This window comes from Colletotrichum chrysophilum, assembly GCF_026319265.1.
Source record: "Colletotrichum chrysophilum strain AFK26 chromosome Unknown scaffold_177, whole genome shotgun sequence".
In the NCBI taxonomy this organism is placed as follows: domain Eukaryota; kingdom Fungi; phylum Ascomycota; class Sordariomycetes; order Glomerellales; family Glomerellaceae; genus Colletotrichum; species Colletotrichum chrysophilum.
In genome coordinates, this window is record NW_026517464.1 from 58,203 (window position 1) to 79,350 (window position 21,148).

The 21,148-nt window shown below is 43.9% G+C and overlaps 4 protein-coding genes across 4 annotated transcripts; 2 read left to right on the forward strand and 2 right to left on the reverse strand.

Annotated features, from left to right (window-relative positions):
• Nucleotides 1-271: 271 nt before the first annotated feature.
• Nucleotides 272-1,116, forward strand: COL26b_012485 (uncharacterized protein; the record flags this gene model as incomplete). The annotated part of the gene is made up of 2 exons (XM_053185128.1): nt 272-395; nt 527-1,116. The coding sequence occupies 2 exons, from the start codon at nt 272-274 to the stop codon at nt 1,114-1,116; spliced, it is 714 nt and encodes a 237-aa protein (XP_053030939.1).
• Nucleotides 1,117-10,040: 8,924 nt separating this feature from the next.
• COL26b_012486 (uncharacterized protein) lies at nt 10,041-11,794 on the forward strand (the record flags this gene model as incomplete). The annotated part of the gene is made up of 2 exons (XM_053185129.1): nt 10,041-10,084; nt 10,408-11,794. The coding sequence occupies 2 exons, from the start codon at nt 10,041-10,043 to the stop codon at nt 11,792-11,794; spliced, it is 1,431 nt and encodes a 476-aa protein (XP_053030940.1).
• Nucleotides 11,795-12,519: 725 nt separating this feature from the next.
• COL26b_012487 (uncharacterized protein) lies at nt 12,520-14,057 on the reverse strand (the record flags this gene model as incomplete). The annotated part of the gene is made up of 3 exons (XM_053185130.1): nt 12,520-13,565; nt 13,649-13,834; nt 13,901-14,057. The coding sequence occupies 3 exons, from the start codon at nt 14,055-14,057 to the stop codon at nt 12,520-12,522; spliced, it is 1,389 nt and encodes a 462-aa protein (XP_053030941.1).
• A 1,159-nt stretch (nt 14,058-15,216) lies between these two features.
• Nucleotides 15,217-18,655, reverse strand: COL26b_012488 (uncharacterized protein; the record flags this gene model as incomplete). The annotated part of the gene is made up of 3 exons (XM_053185131.1): nt 15,217-18,302; nt 18,364-18,565; nt 18,632-18,655. The coding sequence occupies 3 exons, from the start codon at nt 18,653-18,655 to the stop codon at nt 15,217-15,219; spliced, it is 3,312 nt and encodes a 1,103-aa protein (XP_053030942.1).
• Nucleotides 18,656-21,148: the final 2,493 nt, after the last annotated feature.

The window sequence follows — 21,148 nt, forward strand, 5'->3', positions numbered from 1 at the left end:
GGGAGGCGCGCCTGGAGGGGCCGGGGGTGCCTGCGAGGTGGGACGGAAAGCGATTGCTGGGTTCACCTGGAAGCTTCTCCTGATCTGACCTTCCCTTCTCATGTGGGAAAGATCAACAAACACACCAACAAGCCATCCGCCTACTGCGCAGTAGTGAAATTGAGCCGCCTCCCGGCTCTCTGGCAGCCTTAAAACCCATACACCAACCAATTTCAGCTTGCACGCTATCGATTCTACTCTCGACAGAGCTGTAATGACAACGGTAACAGCAATGAGCTTGCAACGACCCTTGCGCGGCGGTTGCCAGTGCGGGCGCAACCGGTACGTCATCGAGCCTGTTCCTCAACAGACGAGTGAGAGGGTGCAGGTCCTCTTCCACACAGATGCCAGACACAGTGAGTCTATCTTCTCCTTCTTCTTTTTTTCGTCTGCCGTCTCTCTGGATTCTTTTCCTAGGCTTGCTTTTCTCGCATGAGATGCGATGCCCACCAATCCCAAGCTTCGAAGCTGACCACAGCTTGCGCAGGAGTTCCCTTGGCCACCCCGCTGGCCGCAATGATCAAAGTGCCGATTTCCTGGTATCACAGCTCAACGCATGCCTTGTTCCCCGACGAGGCGCACTCTGCGATTCGCCGTGTATTCGAGACGCCGTCTAGCAACCCCTCGAAGCGATACTTCTGCGGCTTCTGCGGAACGCCACTGTCCTACTGGACCGAGCTTCCTCACACCGAAGCTGACTATATCCATCTTACACTGGCCAGCCTCTGCGGCGAAGACTTGCGAGATTTGGAAGACCTGGGTTTGATCCCCGAACTCGAGGAGACGGAGAGACAGTCCGTCGTTCCGACAACGACCACGGTAATTGGAAGGGAAACCCGCGGCGTCCCCTGGTTTGAGAGCATGATCGACGGCACCCGTTTGGGCAATCTGCGTCACAGCCAGATGGTGGACCAGAGTAGGGACGGGAAGGTCAGGGTCGAGTGGGAGATTGTGGAATGGACCGATGCGGACGACGGGAAGACGGAGGACGTTGAGATGACGAGCAATACTGGCAACGGCAAGCGCAAACTAGGCGAGCGAGAAGACGCGGATGCGGCTTTGGAGGGCCTGCGTTAAGTCCATGCCATGTCATGCATCGCATCGCAACGGCAGGGTAGGTGGTATCAGCACCAGGGGTGTTGTGGACTGGGCCGGCTCACCTTCGTCCCGCGTTCCGTACACCTCGGTGAGGACTGAGGTTGGTATTATGGGGGTTTCTGCTTACCTAGATGCCGATAATAGGCTTAGTGGTGCAGCGGCGATAGGTTCGGACCTGTCGGGGACGGACTGAACAAAACGAATGACTGAAAGTACGATGAGAAGAGAGAAAAGCAGAATCGAAGGGAGGCACGAGGTTGGGAATCTTTGATTATGGAGTCTTGAGGGAAAAGCAGCCGTGGAGGCGACGGCGTACCATGGATTTAGCACATTAAGGCACAATAGCAAGATGTTTAATGGTCCCGAGGTTTCCCCCCGCCCGACAAGATAAGGTGTAAGTCAGCAACACACATGTACCTGAGTGCAGGGCCGAAGGCTCGTTGGATCGACGAGCGGGACCCGCCAGTCGGCCGGGGCGGGCTACTCGACCGAAGAAGAGGAATCGGTTGTACGGCCATGTGATTTTCGCGTATTGATAGCTGCGTGGACTAAGACGATTTAAACTGGAGATTATGGTTTTGGAGGGGCGGAATTGAACAGGCAGGGGACGTCTGCCGTGAGTTTCGTGTTGCAGTCCGCATGGAGTATGTCTTGATCGAACAGACGATTGGGTTATGGGTAGGAAGAAACGCGTAGATGTTGATGCCAGGTGTCCTCCGGGTCGTATCTATATTCTAGGTCTGTTATGAAGCTGGGGATGTGGTCGACTAGCCTCCGCCATGGACAAGACGGAGATGATGGGACGAAAGCCGTTGTTGGAGAAGCACAGGCGACATTGGACGAACGAGCCGGCAGTGGATGGAAGGGAGGCTCACCCGTCGTTGCGCCCTTGCCCGCTCACCGAATGCGACCCACATGGGCCAGCCAAGGGGGGCTCGGCATGCGCTTTGGTGTGGGAAGTGAAAAGATGGCGGCGGTTACCTGGACTCTGGTATCATGGGCGGGTGAGTTCCCCGTCTGCCCAGGTTCTGTCCTAGTTAGCAGGTGGTTGAACAAGATATGCCTTGGGCCGGGGTTTGGGCGAGGCAATCAAGAGGTGCGTGAAGTGGCTTGATTAATCTAGCTACGAGCGCCGGGCGCGGCTGGCTGTAAAGTAGTGTAGCTGATCCCTTACGTTAAAGTAGGATTCAAGCTAGGGTTTAGGCCTTAGGCTTAGCTTAGCTAACTTCTATTTTATACCTCTTTTTTAATTAATACTTCTAGTATTTTTATAAAGCTATTTTTATTTTAAAATAGTAATTCAGTTAATTATATTACTATATAATTTATTTTTATTTTTCTCTTTTATTCTTATTATATATTTAATTATTATATAGAATTTTTATTAAACTTAAAGTAATTTTAATATAAACTAAAGTTATATAGTTTAATAATTTAGCTCTTTTTAGATTATATAAATTTAGATTAAAAAAACTAATAACTTAATTTTAAAATCTTAAATGAGTAAGTTTAATTATATTTTAATATTTATAAAATAATATTAATATTATATTTTATAGTTGAACTTAATATTTTAAAATATAATAAAGTTTATAGATTTTTATAAAAGTTAGTTCTGAAATATAGTTAAATTTTATATAAACTTAATTAACTAAAACAATTATTAGAAGATATTATAAAGTTTAGTTCTCTTTTTATTTTTATTCTAATTTATATTCTTAAGTTTAATTAAAATTAAATAAATTAAACTTAAATTAATATTTCTTTTAGTAGTTATTATTGTTATGTTTTAATACAAAAGAATATTAACTAAAAGGTTTAGCTTAATAATAAATTTTTAACTTAATAAAATTAAAATCTTTAATTACTTTTTAAACCTTTATTATTAAATAACTTCTTATATAGAAAGCTTTTATAGTTAGTAATTTAACTAAAAAAGGATAAATTAAATTAATTAAAATAATATAAAGTTTAATTATAAAAATAAATTAATTAGTAAAATATAAAGGAATAAAGTTATTATATATAAAAGAAATAAAAAAAAACTTAATTATGATTAAGTTTTAAGATATTATCCTTAAATTAAGACTTATTATTGGTTATAAGTAGTTTAAATAAACTTAGTATTTTAATAAAGTTATAATATTTCTCTATTATTAGTAGTTTAATAAAGCTATTAGTAATTATTTTATAAGTTAAGATATAGTTAATTTTAAAATCTCTATTATTAATATTATTAATAATTTAATAATACTTAATTTTAATATAGTATAATTTAAATAACTATTTACTTAATAAATAATGATTTAAAGTATTTATAAAATCTATATATATTTAGAGAAGTAATTAAATAAAGATATTTATATTTTTAAAAAGATCCATAATATATAATAAAGCTTTTCTTCTAAGTATTAGATTGATTTATTTAGTTTTATAAGTTAATATAGCTATAAATAATTATAATACTAATTTCTAAGTAATTAGTACTTTTCTATATATAACTATATAACTAGATATTAATTCATCTATTCTTTTATAATTAAACCAACTAGTTTTATAGAAAGCTAATAATTTAAAGTTATTAATAAAAAAACTTAAGCTATTAAAATAAAGTACTAATTATTATAAAGTATAAAGATATCTTTATATGAATTTTAGTAGTTTATTATACTTTTTAGAAATATATTATTAATCTTTAGTAGTTAGTTTTATTTATAAACGTTATAATATTTAATTATATATTATTTATAATCTATTATAACTTGTTTAAATTACTTTAATATTTATATATCCTAATGAGTATTTAATATTATTCTATACTCTTTAGTAGCTAAATACTATTAAAGAAGTAAAATATTTAATTATGTTTAGTAATACTATTTTCTATTAGTATATTATTAATATATTTATCTTATAAGATCTAAAGTTATTTTATTTTATAATAATAAATAATTTTAAACTTAAAAAACTATTATATCTTATTTAATTTTTTAATCTAAAAGAAGTTATATAAATTATTTTAAAGTTATTAACTTATTTAATATTAAGCATAATAATAAGTATATTATTAATATAAAATAATATTATAATACTATTTTTATTAATAAGAATATAAAGTTTTTTTAAGAGTAAATTAAACTTTAATTATTTAAGGATAGTAATAATTTATTTCTACTAGAGAAGATAGGATTTTTTTAGTTTGTAAAGAATATTGTTTAAATTATAAAACTAATTAGATTTATTATTAAACTTATAAAGTTAAATAATAAAGATACTTTAATCTCTTATAAAGGTATTTAGAAAAGCTATAACTATATTAACTTAATAGAGTTTTAAATCTTTAAAAGCTATAATTAATAGAGAGATTTATGGAGTAATTAGATTAATAATAGTAATATAAATTATCTTATTATCTTTATTTAAAAAGTTATTATAAATAACTTATTTTACTTTAATTGTATTAAGTTTTCCATTTATAGTAACTTTTTTATTATATATCTATTTACTTAAGAGATATTTAAAACTATCTAAGAGTTTTTTAAGTTATTAGTACTTTATTCCTTTTAAATTATTAACTTAAGCTTTTATAGTATTAAAAATAGCTAATTTTAGAAGTTTTTCTTTTATTATTTCTTATTTCTTAAAGGTTATAAATAAGTAAATCTCTAAGTTAAAAGCTTATAATAAGTTAGATACTAAAAAAGTAAAAATAATTAGTTCTTAGTTTATTTTATTAATAATTAGATTAATCTTTATAGCTTCTATTTTAATAATTCTTTTATTAAACTTCTTTATATTATATAATACTTAAGTTTTAAATATTCAAGTTATTTAATTAGAAGAAGAAGTAATTACTTTCAGTAATCTTATAAAATAAAGCTTTTATTATTACTTTTTAGTTTTCTTTTTTTTTTTAATTAAATAAAGAAATTAAAATAAAATAACTAAAGAGCTTTACTATTATAGAGTAATAAGAAAATATTACTATGAAAGAGAACTTTCTTTTAGTATTAATTATACTTATATATTTATAATACTGATATTAAGTATTAATATATATAATTTTAAGTTTAAAGTTAATAAACTACTTCTCTTTTTATTAACTTCTTCTTATTTTTAAAAAAGCTTATTTTTCTATTTTTATTTATTATTATTATTTTAGTTCTTAAGCTTCTTTTAAGTATAAATGACTCATTTTCTCTTTTTATTATTCTTATTTAGTAAAACTAATATATAGCTAGTAGTATTTATTAAGCTAAACTTTAGTCTTATAAGTTATAATTAATAGTTCATTTTTATATTTATAGGTTTTTAGGTTAACTTTTTCTCTTAGCTATAAGTTATTAAATTTAACGAAAAAAAGCTTATTTTTATTTTCTTTAAATATTATATCTTTTATTTATTAAATATTATTACTTCTTTTAATAAGAATACAAAAGATATTACTATGGAAGTTATTATATTCTATAAATTTCTCAAGTTTAGCTTTAAACTTTATTTTCTACTTCTTTATATATAAATAGCTATTTAAATAAATATAAATATAAACTTAATAATTTTAGTAGCACAAGTAATATATATATAGATTTTCTATAATAAAAGATATATTAAAAATATTTATTAGTTTTTTATAAAGATAAATATTATATTTATCATTAAATAATAGATTATTAACTTTTATAAAAGTCTTTACTAATTAAAACTAAAAAGACTTTAAAAAGCTAGTTTTTTTAAGTATATTACTTATATTTTTTATTATATAGGTTTTTTTAAAGTTTTCTACTTTTTTATTCTACTAATAATGATTTAAAGCTATTATCTCTAAATAGAAACTTTATTTTTAAATAAAAAGCTTTATTACTTTAAAAAAAGCTATATTATTATCTATAATAACCTTAGAGAAGTAAATAATATTATTTATTACTATAATCCTTTTTAGAAACTAGCATTATAGCTAAATAGCTATATCTTTCTTTTTAATTTAAATACTTAAAACTATTTATAAGTTAAAAAAGCTTTCATAATATAAAAGTTATAAATAATATTTCTAAAGTTTTATAATATTAGTTTTAAAAAGTTAATTTGAAGCTTTTAGAAAATTTAAGTTAGTAGTTCTTATCATTTATTACTAAGTTATTATATTAAGTTTATTTAAAAATAGATATACTATTTATATTTTATAAGAAATACTCTAAAGAGGTTTATATTAATATTTTTCATAGTAGTAATAATTACTTCTTTAAATAAATATCTTAGATAAATATAAAACGTTTAGTAATCTAGCTTAAAAAAGCTAAATTTATTACTTTAATTAAAAAGATAGACCTAAAACTAAAGGATTTATATATCTTATTTAAAGTTAATAATAGCTTTAGATATATCTTTATGAACTAAAATATTATTTAGATTATTAAAATAAATATTTATTTTTTAAAAAAGATTAATATTAATAATTTAAAGTTTATAGATACCATTATATAATTAGAAAGTAGTTTTTTTATGATTTAGCTTAATAGTAATTATTATAGTTATATTAATAGCTTAGTCAATTTAGGTCTTTTTATTTATATAATTTATAATTAATTATTAAAAGAGATATTAGAAGTTCTTAAAAATAGAGAGATTATTAAAGATATACTTATTAATATTAATATTTAGTATAAAAGAGTTTATTTTCTTAATAAAAGCTATAGATATAATATATTAGCTTAGTTATACTTTTAATTAATCTTTTTTATTAGCTTTCTTAAAAATATTATATATAAAGAAACTATTAGTTTCTATTTCTATAATTTAGTTTATAATACTGAAAATAAAGTATTTAGATCTCTTTATTAATTACTTTTTAATTTTCTATATGTAGTTAATTTTATATAGATCTTTAGTAAGAGATTAAAAATTAAAATATGGACTAAATATTTTAATATTATTTACTAAAAATAATAAAAATTCTCTTTTAAGTTTAAGCTATGAAAATATCTATATAAGCTTTAGATTATTAATTAATATCTTATTTAATATTATAGTTGTAAGAAATACTATTTTAAGTTTAATGTTTTAAAATAAATATTAAAGCTAATATTTAAGTTATTAATTATTATGTTTATAATTTATTAATATATTTGAACTTATTATGTATTATGTTATAGTATTTAAACTATTTAAAGAAATATTTATTATACTTATTAAAATATAAACTTATTTTTTATAGTAATAACTATATATCTTATATTTATAAAAGTTTTTAAGATATTTAGTATTATAAGAAATATAAAGATTTTATAATTTAAAACTTTTAAAATTAAATGCTTAAGTTTACTTCTTTATAATAAAGTCTTTTTTGTTTAATAAAGTTTTAATATTTTGAGAAGTTTACTTCTATTATTCTTTTTTATTTAAACTTTTAAATTTTTATAAAAGATCTTTATAAATTTAAATTTCTATAATAAAGTTATTCTCTATAGCATTTTTTAGTTTAATTAAATGTTTTAATCTTTACACAAATTTATAAATAAAAACTATTTTAAATAAGCTTATGTTAAAACAATTTAACTTATTATAAGTTAAATATAAATCTTATATAAAGTCCTTAGTATTATTATAATTAACTTTAGATATTTTATTTTAATTATTATAAACTTTACTAATATTAATTTATTAAACTTTTAGATATATTTCTTAATTTTATTAAAAACCTAAAAGACTAAACCTATAATAGAAAATCTATTATAAATTATCTCTTTTAAGAAGTTATATTAAATCTTCTTTATAAGAAGTTATTTAATAAGTATAAATCCTATAAATATAAGATTACTAAGAGAATTAAGATTTTTAATTATAGCTATTTTATTATTTTTAAAAACTATATCTTTATTATATCTATTTAAAACTTTATTATTTATAAAATAGAAAAATAATTTTATAACTTTAAAAATATTTTTAAAGTTTATTTTTTAAAATTAGAAGTTTATTTCTTTAGTTAATTTAAAAATAATATTATAAATTAAAGTTTCTTAATTTAGTTTCTTATTAGCTGTTTTTTATATAGCTATTTTAGCTATACAATTAGTAAATAAAACAAAAGAGGTTTTTCATAAAATAAACTTTTTAGTAAAACTAAAAAAAATTTAAAGTTAGATTATTAAATAAAGATATATTAATTTATTTAATTCATTTAAAGTTCAAAAGAAGTTTAAATAATTATTAAATAGTTATTAACTTTAATAGTTTAAAAACTAAAGAAATTTTATAAATAGAAGATATATATTATAATAGCTATTATCTCTATTAAGAAGTACTACTTCTAGTAGTTTAATAATTTATTAATTACTTTATAGTAATTACTAAACTATAAAGTTAGAATTTTAATAACTACTTAGGAATAACTTTACTATTTAGTAAATAGATTTAGGTATTTAGAAAACTTATAATTTATATAAAGTAGCTTAATTAATCTAGCTATAAGTACTAGGTGTAGCTAGCTACAAAGTAGTATAGCTAATCCTTTACGTAAAGGTAGGATTTAGGCTGGGGTTTAGGCCTCAGGCCTAGCCTAGCTAACTTCCGTCTCGCAAGAGGCAATCAAACGGCATACAGTAGTAATAAGCGGCTGCTGATGGCTTTGTGGCCCCGAGGATTTGGCGAGGTTCCCGCACGCGCATGCCGCTAATGAGGCGGCAAGCGGGATAATCAGGTGAGGGATCGAGGCTTGTCGTGTTTCGAATCGGCTGCGAGTCGAAGCTGGGCGAGGAGAGAGGTGGTCGTCGGCTCGACGGGCCGGATTGTTGATGTCCTCAGCAGGCTCTCTCAGCGGGGGGGAAGGGACTTCCCCTCAACTGACCTGAGGGAGAAGGGACCCCACGGCGGGGTAATTACCTACCTTGCCTACCTAGTGGACTGCCCCTGGCCTGGATATTCGTACTGCAGGCCCTTGTCAACTGTTGCTACCGCCAGCAAACTCCGCTGTGTCGTGGTGAGCCCGATAGGCACCCAGGTACGGGTACGGGTAAGTACCCGGAGTTTGCGCAGAGAGACACCGCCAACCCGGTCGCACATGGTCATCCGACGCAACCCGGAAACAATGGACGGAACAAGGCGGGCATGTTAAGGTTCTTTTTGTTGCGGAGGAATAAGGTACCCTTCCCAATGTCAGTCGCCTGTTGGCAAATAGAAGCAGGTGCCTGTAACACCAAGACCTCTGGCGTCAATTGTCTGCCTCGTTTGCATTAGCGCTGGAGAAGAGCAGAAGACTAAGGTAGAAAGAAGTAGGTCTTCTTCAGCATGTACATAGTTGTTGTGTACGTCTCTTTCTCATCCCACCACCACCAGCAGCACCACTTCCGGACATGGTCCAGTCTTCGTTTCTCGGTGACGACGGTCCGACGCGGTAGAATTTCTGGAGCTTCCCAGGTCCCAGATTGACTGCTGACTGCATGGAGGGCGCTCCACGAGACGCCCTTGTAGGCTTGTCCCATGTCTGCTGTTTCTGCTACCCTTTCCTGCGGGTGGTTGTCCCATCTTTGCCATCCTTGTAGCTCCGTGTCGACATGACCTCGCCTTACCTTAACCTGCCAGGTATCCCCATCAGACGAATAATGATTCCCAATTCATTCCACCGCAACCTCTCCTTCCGTTCTTCTGATGCGTATAAGTATCGTGGCAGCTGCTGGTCCTCTGTCTGCATTTGTCCCCCCTCCTTGCTCTCTCTTCTCTCCTTGTCAACATATCCTCTTCGACCCTCTGTCTAGTCGTTCCAACTTGCCCACCGTTGCAGAGTGGCTGATAGCTGCTGTCCGGACAAACCACAGACGTTGCGAACTCGGGCTCTCGTGAGAGTCAACGCTGGTTGCAACACGCTTTCGAGACTTTAACCAACAACTTTGGCCTCAGACTCATAGCCCAACATGTCTTTGCCGAGCGACTTCCTTTGGGGTTTTGCCACCGCTTCGTACGTATCTCACCTCAATATGCTGCATTGCGCTTTTCTTGTCGGTCCATCATCGTGCCTCAGTTGCTGTCACAATGCAGTTTTGCGCCTGCCTCCGGCCCGTGGCCCGATTCGGACAACTAGCAAGCATCCTCCCACCAACCACGCACCACCACCCTCCGCCCTCCACCCTCCGTCTTACCCGCCTGCAATTCCGCACACTTATTTCGCTCCGTCACCCCCCACTCACACCTTTCCCCTCCGTCCCTCCTTGTCGTCTAATAAGCGAGTCCAACAACATGTCATGCCGAACCCCTACTAACTCGTTTTGCCCGCCATCACAGATACCAGGTTGAGGGTGCTGTCGAGAAGGACGGCCGTGGTCCCTCCATCTGGGACACCTTCTGCAAAATCCCCGGCAAGATTGCCGACGGTAGCTCCGGAGTCACTGCCTGCGATTCCTACAACCGCACCGCCGAAGACATTGCTCTGCTCAAGTCTGTTGGTGCCAACACCTACCGCTTCTCCATCGGCTGGTCCAGAATCATTCCCCTTGGTGGCCGCAACGACCCCATCAACCAGGCCGGTATCGACCACTACGTCAAGTTTGTCGACGACCTTCTCGATGCTGGCATCACGCCCTTCATCACCCTGTTCCACTGGGATCTCCCCGATGGACTCGACAAGCGCTATGGCGGTCTTCTGAACAAGGAAGAGTTCCCCCTTGACTACGAGCACTACGCGCGTGTCATGTTTAAGGCCATCCCCAAGTGCAAGAACTGGATCACTTTCAACGAGCCTTGGTGTTCCTCCATCCTCGGCTACAGCAGCGGCTTCTTCGCCCCCGGCCACACCTCGGACCGCAACAAGTCCCCCGTCGGAGACTCCTCGCGCGAGCCCTGGATCGTTGGCCACAACTGCATTCTCGCCCATGCTCGTGCTGTCAAGGTCTACCGCGAGGAGATCAAGCCTACCCAAGGCGGCCAGATCGGTATCACCCTCAACGGCGACGCCACCTACCCCTGGGACCCCGAGGACCCGGCCGACGTTGAGGCTTCCGACCGCAAGATTGAGTTCGCCATCTCCTGGTTCGCCGACCCCATCTACTTCGGTAAGTACCCCGACTCCATGCGCAAGCAGCTCGGCGACCGCCTGCCCGAGTTTACTCCTGAGGAGGTCGAGCTGGTCAAGGGCTCCAACGACTTCTATGGCATGAACCACTACACCGCCAATTTCATCAAGCACAAGACCGGCGAGCCCCCCGCCAACGACTTCCTTGGCAACCTCGAGACCCTGTTCGAGTCCAAGAGCGGCGAGAACATTGGCCCGGAGACCCAGTCCTTCTGGCTGCGCCCGAACCCGCAGGGTTTCCGCAACCTCCTCACCTGGCTCTCCAAGCGCTACGGATACCCTCCCATCTACGTCACCGAGAACGGCACCTCGCTGAAGGGCGAGAACGACATGCCTCTCGAGCAGATTCTCGAGGACGACTTCCGCGTCAAGTACTTTGACGACTATGTCAGGGCTATGGCCGACGCCTACGAGAAGGACGGCGTCAACGTCAAGGGCTACATGGCCTGGTCCCTCATGGACAACTTTGAGTGGGCCGAGGGCTACGAGACCCGTTTCGGCGTCACCTATGTCGACTACGAGAACGACCAGAAGAGATACCCCAAGAAGAGCGCCAAGAGCCTCCAGCCTCTCTTTGAGAGCCTCATCAAGAAGGCCTGAGACATGCATGAGCCCGTAGATGAGAGCAACAGAGCAGAGACGAAGACAATCACGTAGATTGGAGTTGCATAGCAATCTTTTTGAAATGTAAAGAGGGCCTTCGTGCCGCTCACGATCGATGTATGAAGAAGCCTGTTCTGTCTCATGATGTAGCGTCTGTATTGGAGATACTCAAATGGAACATGAGTTATGTGAGCAAAGCTTGCTTCCTGTGACTTCACCGATGTGAATTTGCTCGCCGAGCTTTCTCACAATATCGGAATCTTCAAGCATCTTGTTGTTTAGGCTAGTAGGCGGACGCCGGTTAAACATGACCTTGGTCAGTCGATTCCAGTGTTACCTTGTATGTCATCTCTGTACAGCTTGTCTGGAATGATGGAGAATATGCGCTTATGGGATGATGCTGCGCTACAAAGGTTCCGCTACGCCACATCAAGAGAATTGCCGGCCCATAGATTGTGTTCTTCTGGTTCAATCTGTCACGACGAATGATTCACCCCTGGTTTTCTTTATGCGTAAAACCACGGTGGGCGGCGTGAATAGCATAGAAAGAGAATGGCACGTTTAACATTATGCGCTTATAGAATTACTGCAGTTTTGTAAAGTCATGATCTATGGCTTGGAGCTGCTTGAATCTTTGGTCTGACTGTGTTGCCATTATCCAACCGAGTGTCTCATTTGCAACTCTATCCCAAAACCCGTGCGCATGTATAATCGAGCAAGTTCTACGATATCGTCTTGACAGGCACCGCATTATTCCCGCCCTCTACTGCGCCAGGCTTCTTTTCACAGTCATGATCCAAAGCCCCATGAGACCCGTCTCCGTCGCCGGTTCCATCTTCCCTGACTTCCCCCGCCCCAGAATTACTACCCGCCTCTTCGTCCTCCGTAGTCAACGTCTCCGAGTCCGCCTTGGCGCCCCTCCTGAGGTACCACTTGAACACGTACACGAGGATCTGTGCCATGAAGACCTGCTCGATGGTGTACAGCAGCACGGGGATCTGAATCAGGGCGCGGGTGAGGTCGTCGGACTGGGTCCACATGGCGGTGGCGAGCGGGATGCCGAGCGACGTCGTCTTGGCGGCGCCGCAGAAGCAAACGGCGATGGTCTGCTCCCGGGGCAGCCGGCGGACGGTCACGGCGCGTCGGAGGAGCGAGGGCGAGCGGCGCATCATCAGCGCGGAGTCGGCGACGCGTGGGTTGACGGCGTCGCACAGGGGCAGCGGCGGGCGGGCGGCGTAGAAGCAGATGAGGGTGAAGAGCATGTAGAGCGCGACGTTCATGAAGACGTTGAAGATGATGGAGGCGTGCGGGGTCTGGTAGAGCGCGCCCGTCTTGAAGGCGGCGGAGAAGGTGGTCCAGACGAGCAGGATCAGGCAGAAGGTCGACACCTTGGCGAGGTAGAAGGTCCGCAGCGCCCAGTCGACCTGCTTCTCGAAGAACCAGCGCAGCGCCTGGCCGACAGCGAGGGGGAGCAGCACGCTCAGCCCCAGCTGCTGGAGGACGTTGGCGTACATGGCGCCGAGCGTGCTCGGGTTCGCGGGCTGCCAGACCCTGAACTCGTCCGTCTTGGGGATGAAGCCGTAGATGAGGCCCGGGGAGATGAAGGAGCCCAGGACGTTGCCGATGACGACCTCGATGATGGCCGCCGCGTCGTCGCCGCCCGAGGCGCGCGTCATGACCACGTTGGACGCGATGGTCGTCGGGAGACAGGAGGCGACAACCATGCCGACGATGATGGGCGTGGAGAGGACGCCATTGCGGAGGCCGCCTGCGGCGATTATGATGTGGATTATGACTTTTGTCACAGTGTAAGCTGGGCACGAGTCAAATGGAATGATAGGGGCTTCTTACTTAGCAGGATTACGGGAATGATGATGAAACTGATGCCTTGAACGATGATGTGCAGCCGCCAGTTGGTAACATTCTGTCTGAGCTTCGCGTGGGAGAGCTGGAGGCCGCTGACGAGGAAGATGATGGCGATGCCGCCGTAGATGATGGAGTATTCCGATTTGATGGGTCCACCGCGGGCCGCGACGTCTTTTTGGAGCGTCCGTCAGCTTTGCTTTACTCTTACTTTGAAAGCAACGGGGCCAGCCAACTTACTGGGGAAGAAGTATGCAAACACGCAGCTGAGCCCAAACCCAATCACTAGCCACTGCGCGAGGATGAGCTTGAAGATCTTGACGGCCTTGGCCCAGACGCGGCCCCCCACGGTCGACGGGGCCTCAGACGCCTTCTTGTCTTGGGCGGAGCCGGCCATGGTGGTACTAGAATACTATCCGGAGATAATTAGGAGCGACCGAAAAAGACATGATACGCCGGGGACGGGGCGTTAGAAAAACACGGCGATGTGGAGTCGACGCGAGACAGCCCCCCGAATTGAAAGCAATCGCGGTCGGCGGGAGGGTTGCACTTTTTCAACGACGTTTCAACGCAGCAGCAGCAGCAGCAGCAGCAGCAACGACAAAGACAATCATCAAAAGTAGATGGTGCAATTGGCACATTCACCGCAAACGACAAAATCTACCACCCCCGTGACCCGCCGGACATGTCTTCGTCCGCTGTGAGAATGGATGACGCCAACGCCCAGGCTCTGCGGCCCGGGTTATTGCCGGCCGGCCAGAATCCCGACATCGGGGTCGTCCGAAGCGAAGATGGAAGGTCGACGGGCGGTGTGGTGGGGGAACTTTTTTCAGCGAAAAGAAGGTGGTTGGTTGTTTGAGAAGAGCGTCAGCCAACATGGGATGGAGCCTCATCCGAATGCTTTGCTCATGCCGCCGTGTCAAAATGTGTGTTGGATTCCACATGCTTTCGGGATCGTCCGCCTCGGTGCCGTGCCGGCTTGGCCGAATATGGGGCCCCGCGGTCGGCGTGACACGTGGGGACCGAACTGCCTCGACGTAACGGTTCTTCGGCAACGCTCATGGCTGCTGAATCGTTTGTCCGCTCTGCCGAACTGAAACGGTCGTACAGGGCCAGGACTGTAAGTCCAACAGAGTTGACCGGACCAACATCACCAAAGCAGACCGAATATGGGAAGCAACTCTTGGGTTTCATGGTAAAGCAACACCATTCTCTTTATGTGAGCTTCTAATATCTAATATTTCAGCTAAATTTATCATTATCTTTATGACTTAATGCGGGCATGTTGACACCCTTTTCAGGGTCTCATCCTCTCAAGGCATTATTACCACAATCATTTTCCGTGAATCTCCAACCTATTTCGCTCGTCATTGTCTCGTCGTTCGTCCCAACCGCTCACTGTATCATATAGCCCGTCGCTGCATCAGAGTTTCGACGTCCTGTTTCCAACGCGCCCCAGATTTGCCTTTGATCCTGGGTATCTACCAATGCTGAAGAGAAAAAAGAAAAGAAATAAAAGTAAATCACGACTCAGTTGCTGCGTTAACCAAGTCGTCTCAAGCGTTCCTGGAACCTTGCTGCATTCTCTTCATCGCCTCCCTGTGCAAGTCAAACATCTCGCCAGTTTGCATGCTTCTCGTGAAGGCCTGCTCAGACCGCTCCTTCTCGATCCTCTCCTTCTCGCGACGCTTGGCCTCTGCCTCCTTTTGGCTCATCAGGAAGCTGCGCTGCAGGTCAATGTTTCTCTGCATGTCTGCCTCCCGAGCAGCAGCTTGAGCGGCCAGGTTCGCAGAGCTTGAGACGCGGAACATCATGGACGTATCACGCCCGTGTGCGCCCACTTTTGCAACCGCCGATGCGTTGCGTAGGTCGGCCTGCACCGAGTCGCGGAAAGACGCCAGCCTGGCCTCGCGAGCCTCCCTGGACGGCGCGTTGGACACCCTGCTGGGCTGGTGCGAGTCAAATTGAAGCTTTTCAGTGGACGTCGTCGGCAGGTACGGGTTGGTCAATGATCTCCTGTTGTCTGACATGGAAGTTCGAATGGTTCCCATGCTGCTCTGGCGGCGGATCATTTCCTTGCGCTGGCTCAAAGGCAGATCGTCAAGGGACGATTCTGCCATCTGCTGCGGATACCCGGGGTAGTCGTAAGCAGAGTAGACCTCACTAGGCGGGCGTTGCGCCGCAGCGGAAAAGTCCGGCGTTGAGTTGGCACCGGTCAAGATCCCATAAGTCTTGTTTCGGATGGCCATGCTTCGCTGAGCGAGAAGGCTCTGCGGGCTCGAATAGGACACGATGCCTGGCGGGGGCGGGGGCGGCACGAAGCCGCTGGGTGAGATTGGAGAGGCTGCCATTGGCATGCGCTCGGAGCCGCTGACACTGGGAGACCTGGATGGAAGGTGGCTTTCCTCCGCGATAGTTTGCACTGTTGGCACCTGGTTCTTGCTCGAAACCCTGCGGTGGTGTTTGCGAATCATGGGCGAAGGAGGCGTGTTTGCGTTGTCAATTCCTGACCCCCAGGAGTTGTTTCTCGAGTGAGTACGAGGTGCAGTGAAGGTAGATGTGGGCCTCGGGTGTGCCTGGCCAGGAAGAGGTGCCGGTGAAGGGGTGGGAACTGGAGCGGGCGTGGCAGTCAAAGCTGTTTGCTTCAGTTCCTCCACGTTCAGAGGCGCCGGTGTCTCTTCGCGTTGCGGCGCATCCTGAGTGTACTCAACCACCGGCAACGTCTCGGGGGCAGGTGCTTCGGCATGGCTCAGGTGTTTCGCCCACTCATTCGTCCGGTAGTGCAGAGCCACGTTGGAAAGTGCAGGTGGCAGGCGATCCGGGGTCAAGCTCACCGGTGTCGAGTGTACGGAGGCAGTCGATTTGGCTTTTTGCGAGGGGGTAGCAGGTTCAACGGCCTGCTTCATCGGGTTGCCTTCCGTGATCGAGTCGCCGCTGTCAGCTTGCTTGGTCGGCTCACCCTCGGACTCTTCGACAGTGTTGTCTGCGGCAGGGTTCTCAACGGTAGGCTTCTCCTCGATGTTGTCGACCGCGTTGTCGGCAGTATCGGCATTCGTGTCGCCCTTGTCCTTCTCATCATCGGTCGAATCGGCGAGGGCAGCTGAGGCCTTCTCGGTTGAGTCCTGGCTAAGCTTCTGGTTGACATCAGCGGTCTGGGGGCGCGATTCTTGGAGAGTGCTGGCGCCGCTGTCATTTTCTGAGTCGATCGTTGCTGCGATGGAGCTGTCCGTCTCCTTGCGATGGTGCTTGAGAACGGCGACTTCATCCTCGTTAGGGCCAGTCTCAGGGCGTGACCCCGTCGTGCGTTGGGAAACCTTCCGCATCAGGCTGACCGATCCTTTGGAAAGACGCTTCGTGAGTGAGCTTCGCTTGCTGACAACACCCGCCTGGTCTTCATCGTCATCGGCAAACGTTGCTACGGTTGACGCCCTTCTTCCACGCGTGTTCTCGTCAGGAACAGGGAATCTGAAAGGCAGAGGCACGACTTCCGGAACAGGAGGAACGTCGGCTTCACGGGTGCTTTCGTCATTGATCTCCGTGGTGAGTACCATGGCTTCCTTCTCGTCGATCAGCCGTCTCGGGGTAGTAGGGGCATTGTAGGCCTCGTCAGGAGCGACTCGTACTGTCACCATGCTGTCTTCTTTGTCCAAGGACATAAGACCCTGGGGTGTCGGCTTCGGAGGAACAGGAGGGGCAGCGTCACACCCCTGCATTTCGGCCACCATCAGAGGCTCAGGTCCAGGAACCGAAGCGCTATGGTTGTAGCGAGGCTCCTTCTCACTTTCGCTGTCGCGAGCGAAGCCGGAATCGTGGTCACCATGCACTCTCTCCCATGCGCGTCGTTCACGGGCATTCTCAGCCTCGATTTGCTTTCCAATGTTCAGTTCCTCCTCGTCGCGAGCTCGTTGTTCCTCGGCCAATTCCTCTTGCCTCTTGGTGCGGCGGTCCTTGATGACGTTCCACAACCTCTTTTGGGAGATAATGCCGACGCAGAAAATGACGATGATGGCGGCAAGCTCGACGCGAATGCCCTTGGTCAAAGGATAGGTAGTTGCGCCGACCGGGAAGAGGTTGTCATTCAAGTGCCAGATATAGGCCCAGAATTCCTTCAGCCCGGCTCGGCTGAAACAATCGATACCTATGACAGTCGATGTGGCGCCGGTGAAGGAGATGCTGACGATCAATGCCCAGTCGCGGGTCCATCGGGTGAAGTATGCTGCGAAGACTGCCAATGTGAACACGACAATGAAGACAACTTTGGCCACACCAGAAAGCAAACCGCCTTCTTGCAGACACAACAGCCACATGCTGAAGCAGAAGCCACCGAGCCCGCAAGCAAAACACTCCGTAATCTCATTGAACCACAAGGAAGCGAAGACACCAACCAAGATGCCTGGGAGCACCGCAGCGACGACAAAGCCTCCTTGGGCGCCATTGCTGACAGGCAGTGGGGCGAGATACACAACCAGGACTGTGATACCCAGTCCAACAGCATATGCGACGGAAAGGGTGTTGTGCATCATGGGTTGCCTGAGACCGACGAGGGTGTAGCCAACGCCGACACACAATAGGATCACGCCAGCAACGGCCCATCCGGGGGTCACTTTTGGCTCAAGGGGAAGCTGGCCCTCCGGGATGGTAGCTGGTAAAGCGTCAGCGACATGTGTCGGGCGATTCAGATATGTTGTTGGCCATGCACTTACAGTTCAAGAGTGTCGAGTTGTCGAAGGTGACTCCATCAGTGGCGGTTGGCAGTGCAGAAGAAATGGATGAAGTGCTCGACGCGAGGATGGATCCTGTGACGGAGGCTGCGGTTGACCTGGCGGGCGACGTTGATGAGGCTGTGGCCGCAACATCTCGAGTTCCGGTCCGTGTAGTAGAGGTGACGGCCGTTGCTGAGCTGTCCTGTCTTCTTACAGGCACGACATGACCAACAGCAAGTTGAAGACAAAGAAAGAGAAAGAAACACACGACCAATCGGTTCCACCTCGCCATGGTTGAATATTAGGGATCTGGTCTCGTCGAGGTTTGCTGTACCGGTGGCGTAAATCACGAATAATATTAATGAGTGACTGTGAGATACGCTTCGGGCATTACTGAGCTCGACAGAGGGAGGGACGCCGGCGAGGAGGGAGCAAGCAGGCAGCAAGCTCCAGGAGAAGAGAAGGCCGGGAAGACCGTATTATTAGTCGAACAGGACGTCACGCTGGCTGGGTATCCTGACCCCAGATACCAGTGGGGTTATGAATGAGACAAGGAAGCTCTCGGAGAGCTGAGGCTGACAAAAGGGGAGGGCAGAAGAGGAGAAGCAAAAAGGGCGAAGACAAGGACAGGGAATAGCCCAGCTGTCGTGGGGTGGAGTAGCAACCCGGAGGTGATCAAACTATATAGGACAAGGAGGAGGGCGTAAAGCCGGAGGGGAAGATCCATGTGGATGGAAGTGGATTTCGTGAGTTGCACCGAACGAGGAACCAGCGGAGCTCACGCAGTGCTTAGTCCATCATAGATGCGTAATAATGAGGCAGGGCGCGAGTCTCTGGATTGCAGAGGAGGAGTCCGAATCGTACGTGTGTGGACGTGTGTGCGGCGTGACCCTGTTCATGAGTCGAGAGCGCATCTGGACTACCAGACGACCAGACGCAGGCGAGGGGATCAGAGTTGCTGCATCCGAAATCCCCAGCCATGCAAACGCAGGCAACAGACGGCAAGGTGAGGAGGAGGAGCAGCGAGGTCGGACGGAGCTCAGAGCTGGGTTGCATGCTCGGTGCGGCCTTCTGACAAGGAGCATCCGGCTAGCCAGGATGCAGATGAGCCATGGCGGGCAGGATTGGGGAGGCAAAGGACGCGCGGGTGCAGGAGATGAGGACCACGGCCATGGTCAGGCTGGGGGGAAAAGAAGAAAGCTGGAAGGTGGAGCCAACCACGAGGATGAAGTGTACTTGGCGTCGTCGAATACAGCCGAGCTGACTGCGGCTTTCGGCCAGAGGAAGGCCAAGGGTCTAGAGAAGCATCAGCTACACGTCGCAGCGATGTACGTATTGGCTCTTCGTTGGCCGATGGGAGGGACTCTGTTGGCAGCAGCAATCCCGGGCCAGAGTATGCATGTCGTGCCAAGGATGTGATTGACAAACGAGCCGACGTGCAGTTGAAGGCAAGTTCTGGTCTCGGCGTATCTGCTGAGGCACGAGGATGCGAGCATGTACGACTGGAATAAGAGATGTAACCTGCGAGCGGCTGGCGGTAACTCGACGTCGGAAGTTGAGGCGCATCCATCCCAAAATTACAGGGACAGGGGGTAACCCCGGCATATCACACGGTTAGCGTTGACTTGGATGGGAGCAAGACAATCAGGAACGGGACTAGGATCAGGAACAAGAACAGGAACAGGGGGGCGAAAAGGAGGAGAGGAAGGGGAAGAAAAAGAAAAAAAAAAAAAAAAAAAAAAGGCTGATGATGGAGGGGCAGAGGAAAGGAGGGGTCCGTGGGGTGTGAGTGAGTGTCGAGGGCGGATTGGACGCAAGGCCAAGTGGGCGACGGCATTGGGAGTGGACTGATGGCTTCGGATGAGAATGAGATGGGAGATGGGATGGACGTTGGGCGGTTTGAGATTTGGAGGGGCGTGGGATACCGGACGATGGTGAGGTGAGCCCATTCCCGCCTGCCCTGGCTCTGTGAAGCTGAGCCAACCAACAATTATCGAGTTGGTAACACGCAAGAAAGGCTCAGTGAAGCCGTGTGCCGTGTGCCGTCCCGTCCTTTCCTGGTTGGTCGCTACGGTTGCCCCCCAGAAATGCCCGAGGCGGGCGCGCGTTCACGGCCTTGCTGCTGCTGCTCTGCTTTAGCTCAGTCTGCGGCCAGCGTGCAGCTCACGGCAACAACTCAGCAATGGGTACTGTGCGGTCTGCCATTAGCAGGTTAGGCAGAGACTCGAGAGATGGAAGAATCGGGACATTCGCTCAATAATTGATCCCCAATCCAGCATGAACTCGTATCCCAATCCGGACGCGTCGGCCCGCCTGTGCGCCGCGACCTCAGGTGCATTGTGAGGGCTTCCTTTTTTCCCACCCTTCCTGGCGGCGCCGAGCCCATAGTTTGGCCGAGGCAGGGTCTTTCTGGCCGTCTTGCTGCAAGGATGCCAAAGTCGAGTCGACGTCTGATGGACGACAGCTGATATTGCAAACTGAATCAGGCCGACCGCGAGATCGGTGGCGTCCACGATGCAGCTGCCCGTACGGGAAGGGAAGGGAAGGGAAGGGAAGCGAACCCTTACCGCACGTCGACATGCTGCAAATTGCGACCTGCCTGCAGACTGCAGCTGAGCATGCAGCTGGATATGCAGCATCTCCGTGGTCGTCGCGGTGGGCTGTCCAGAAGCTGCAAAATATTCTCAAGGGAGCGTGACTGGAGATGGCAAGTTCGCGATGCGTAAAATAAGAGAGTTGCACCAGCGCGGCGGGACGAGGACCGTCTGCTTCACCGGCGCCGTCC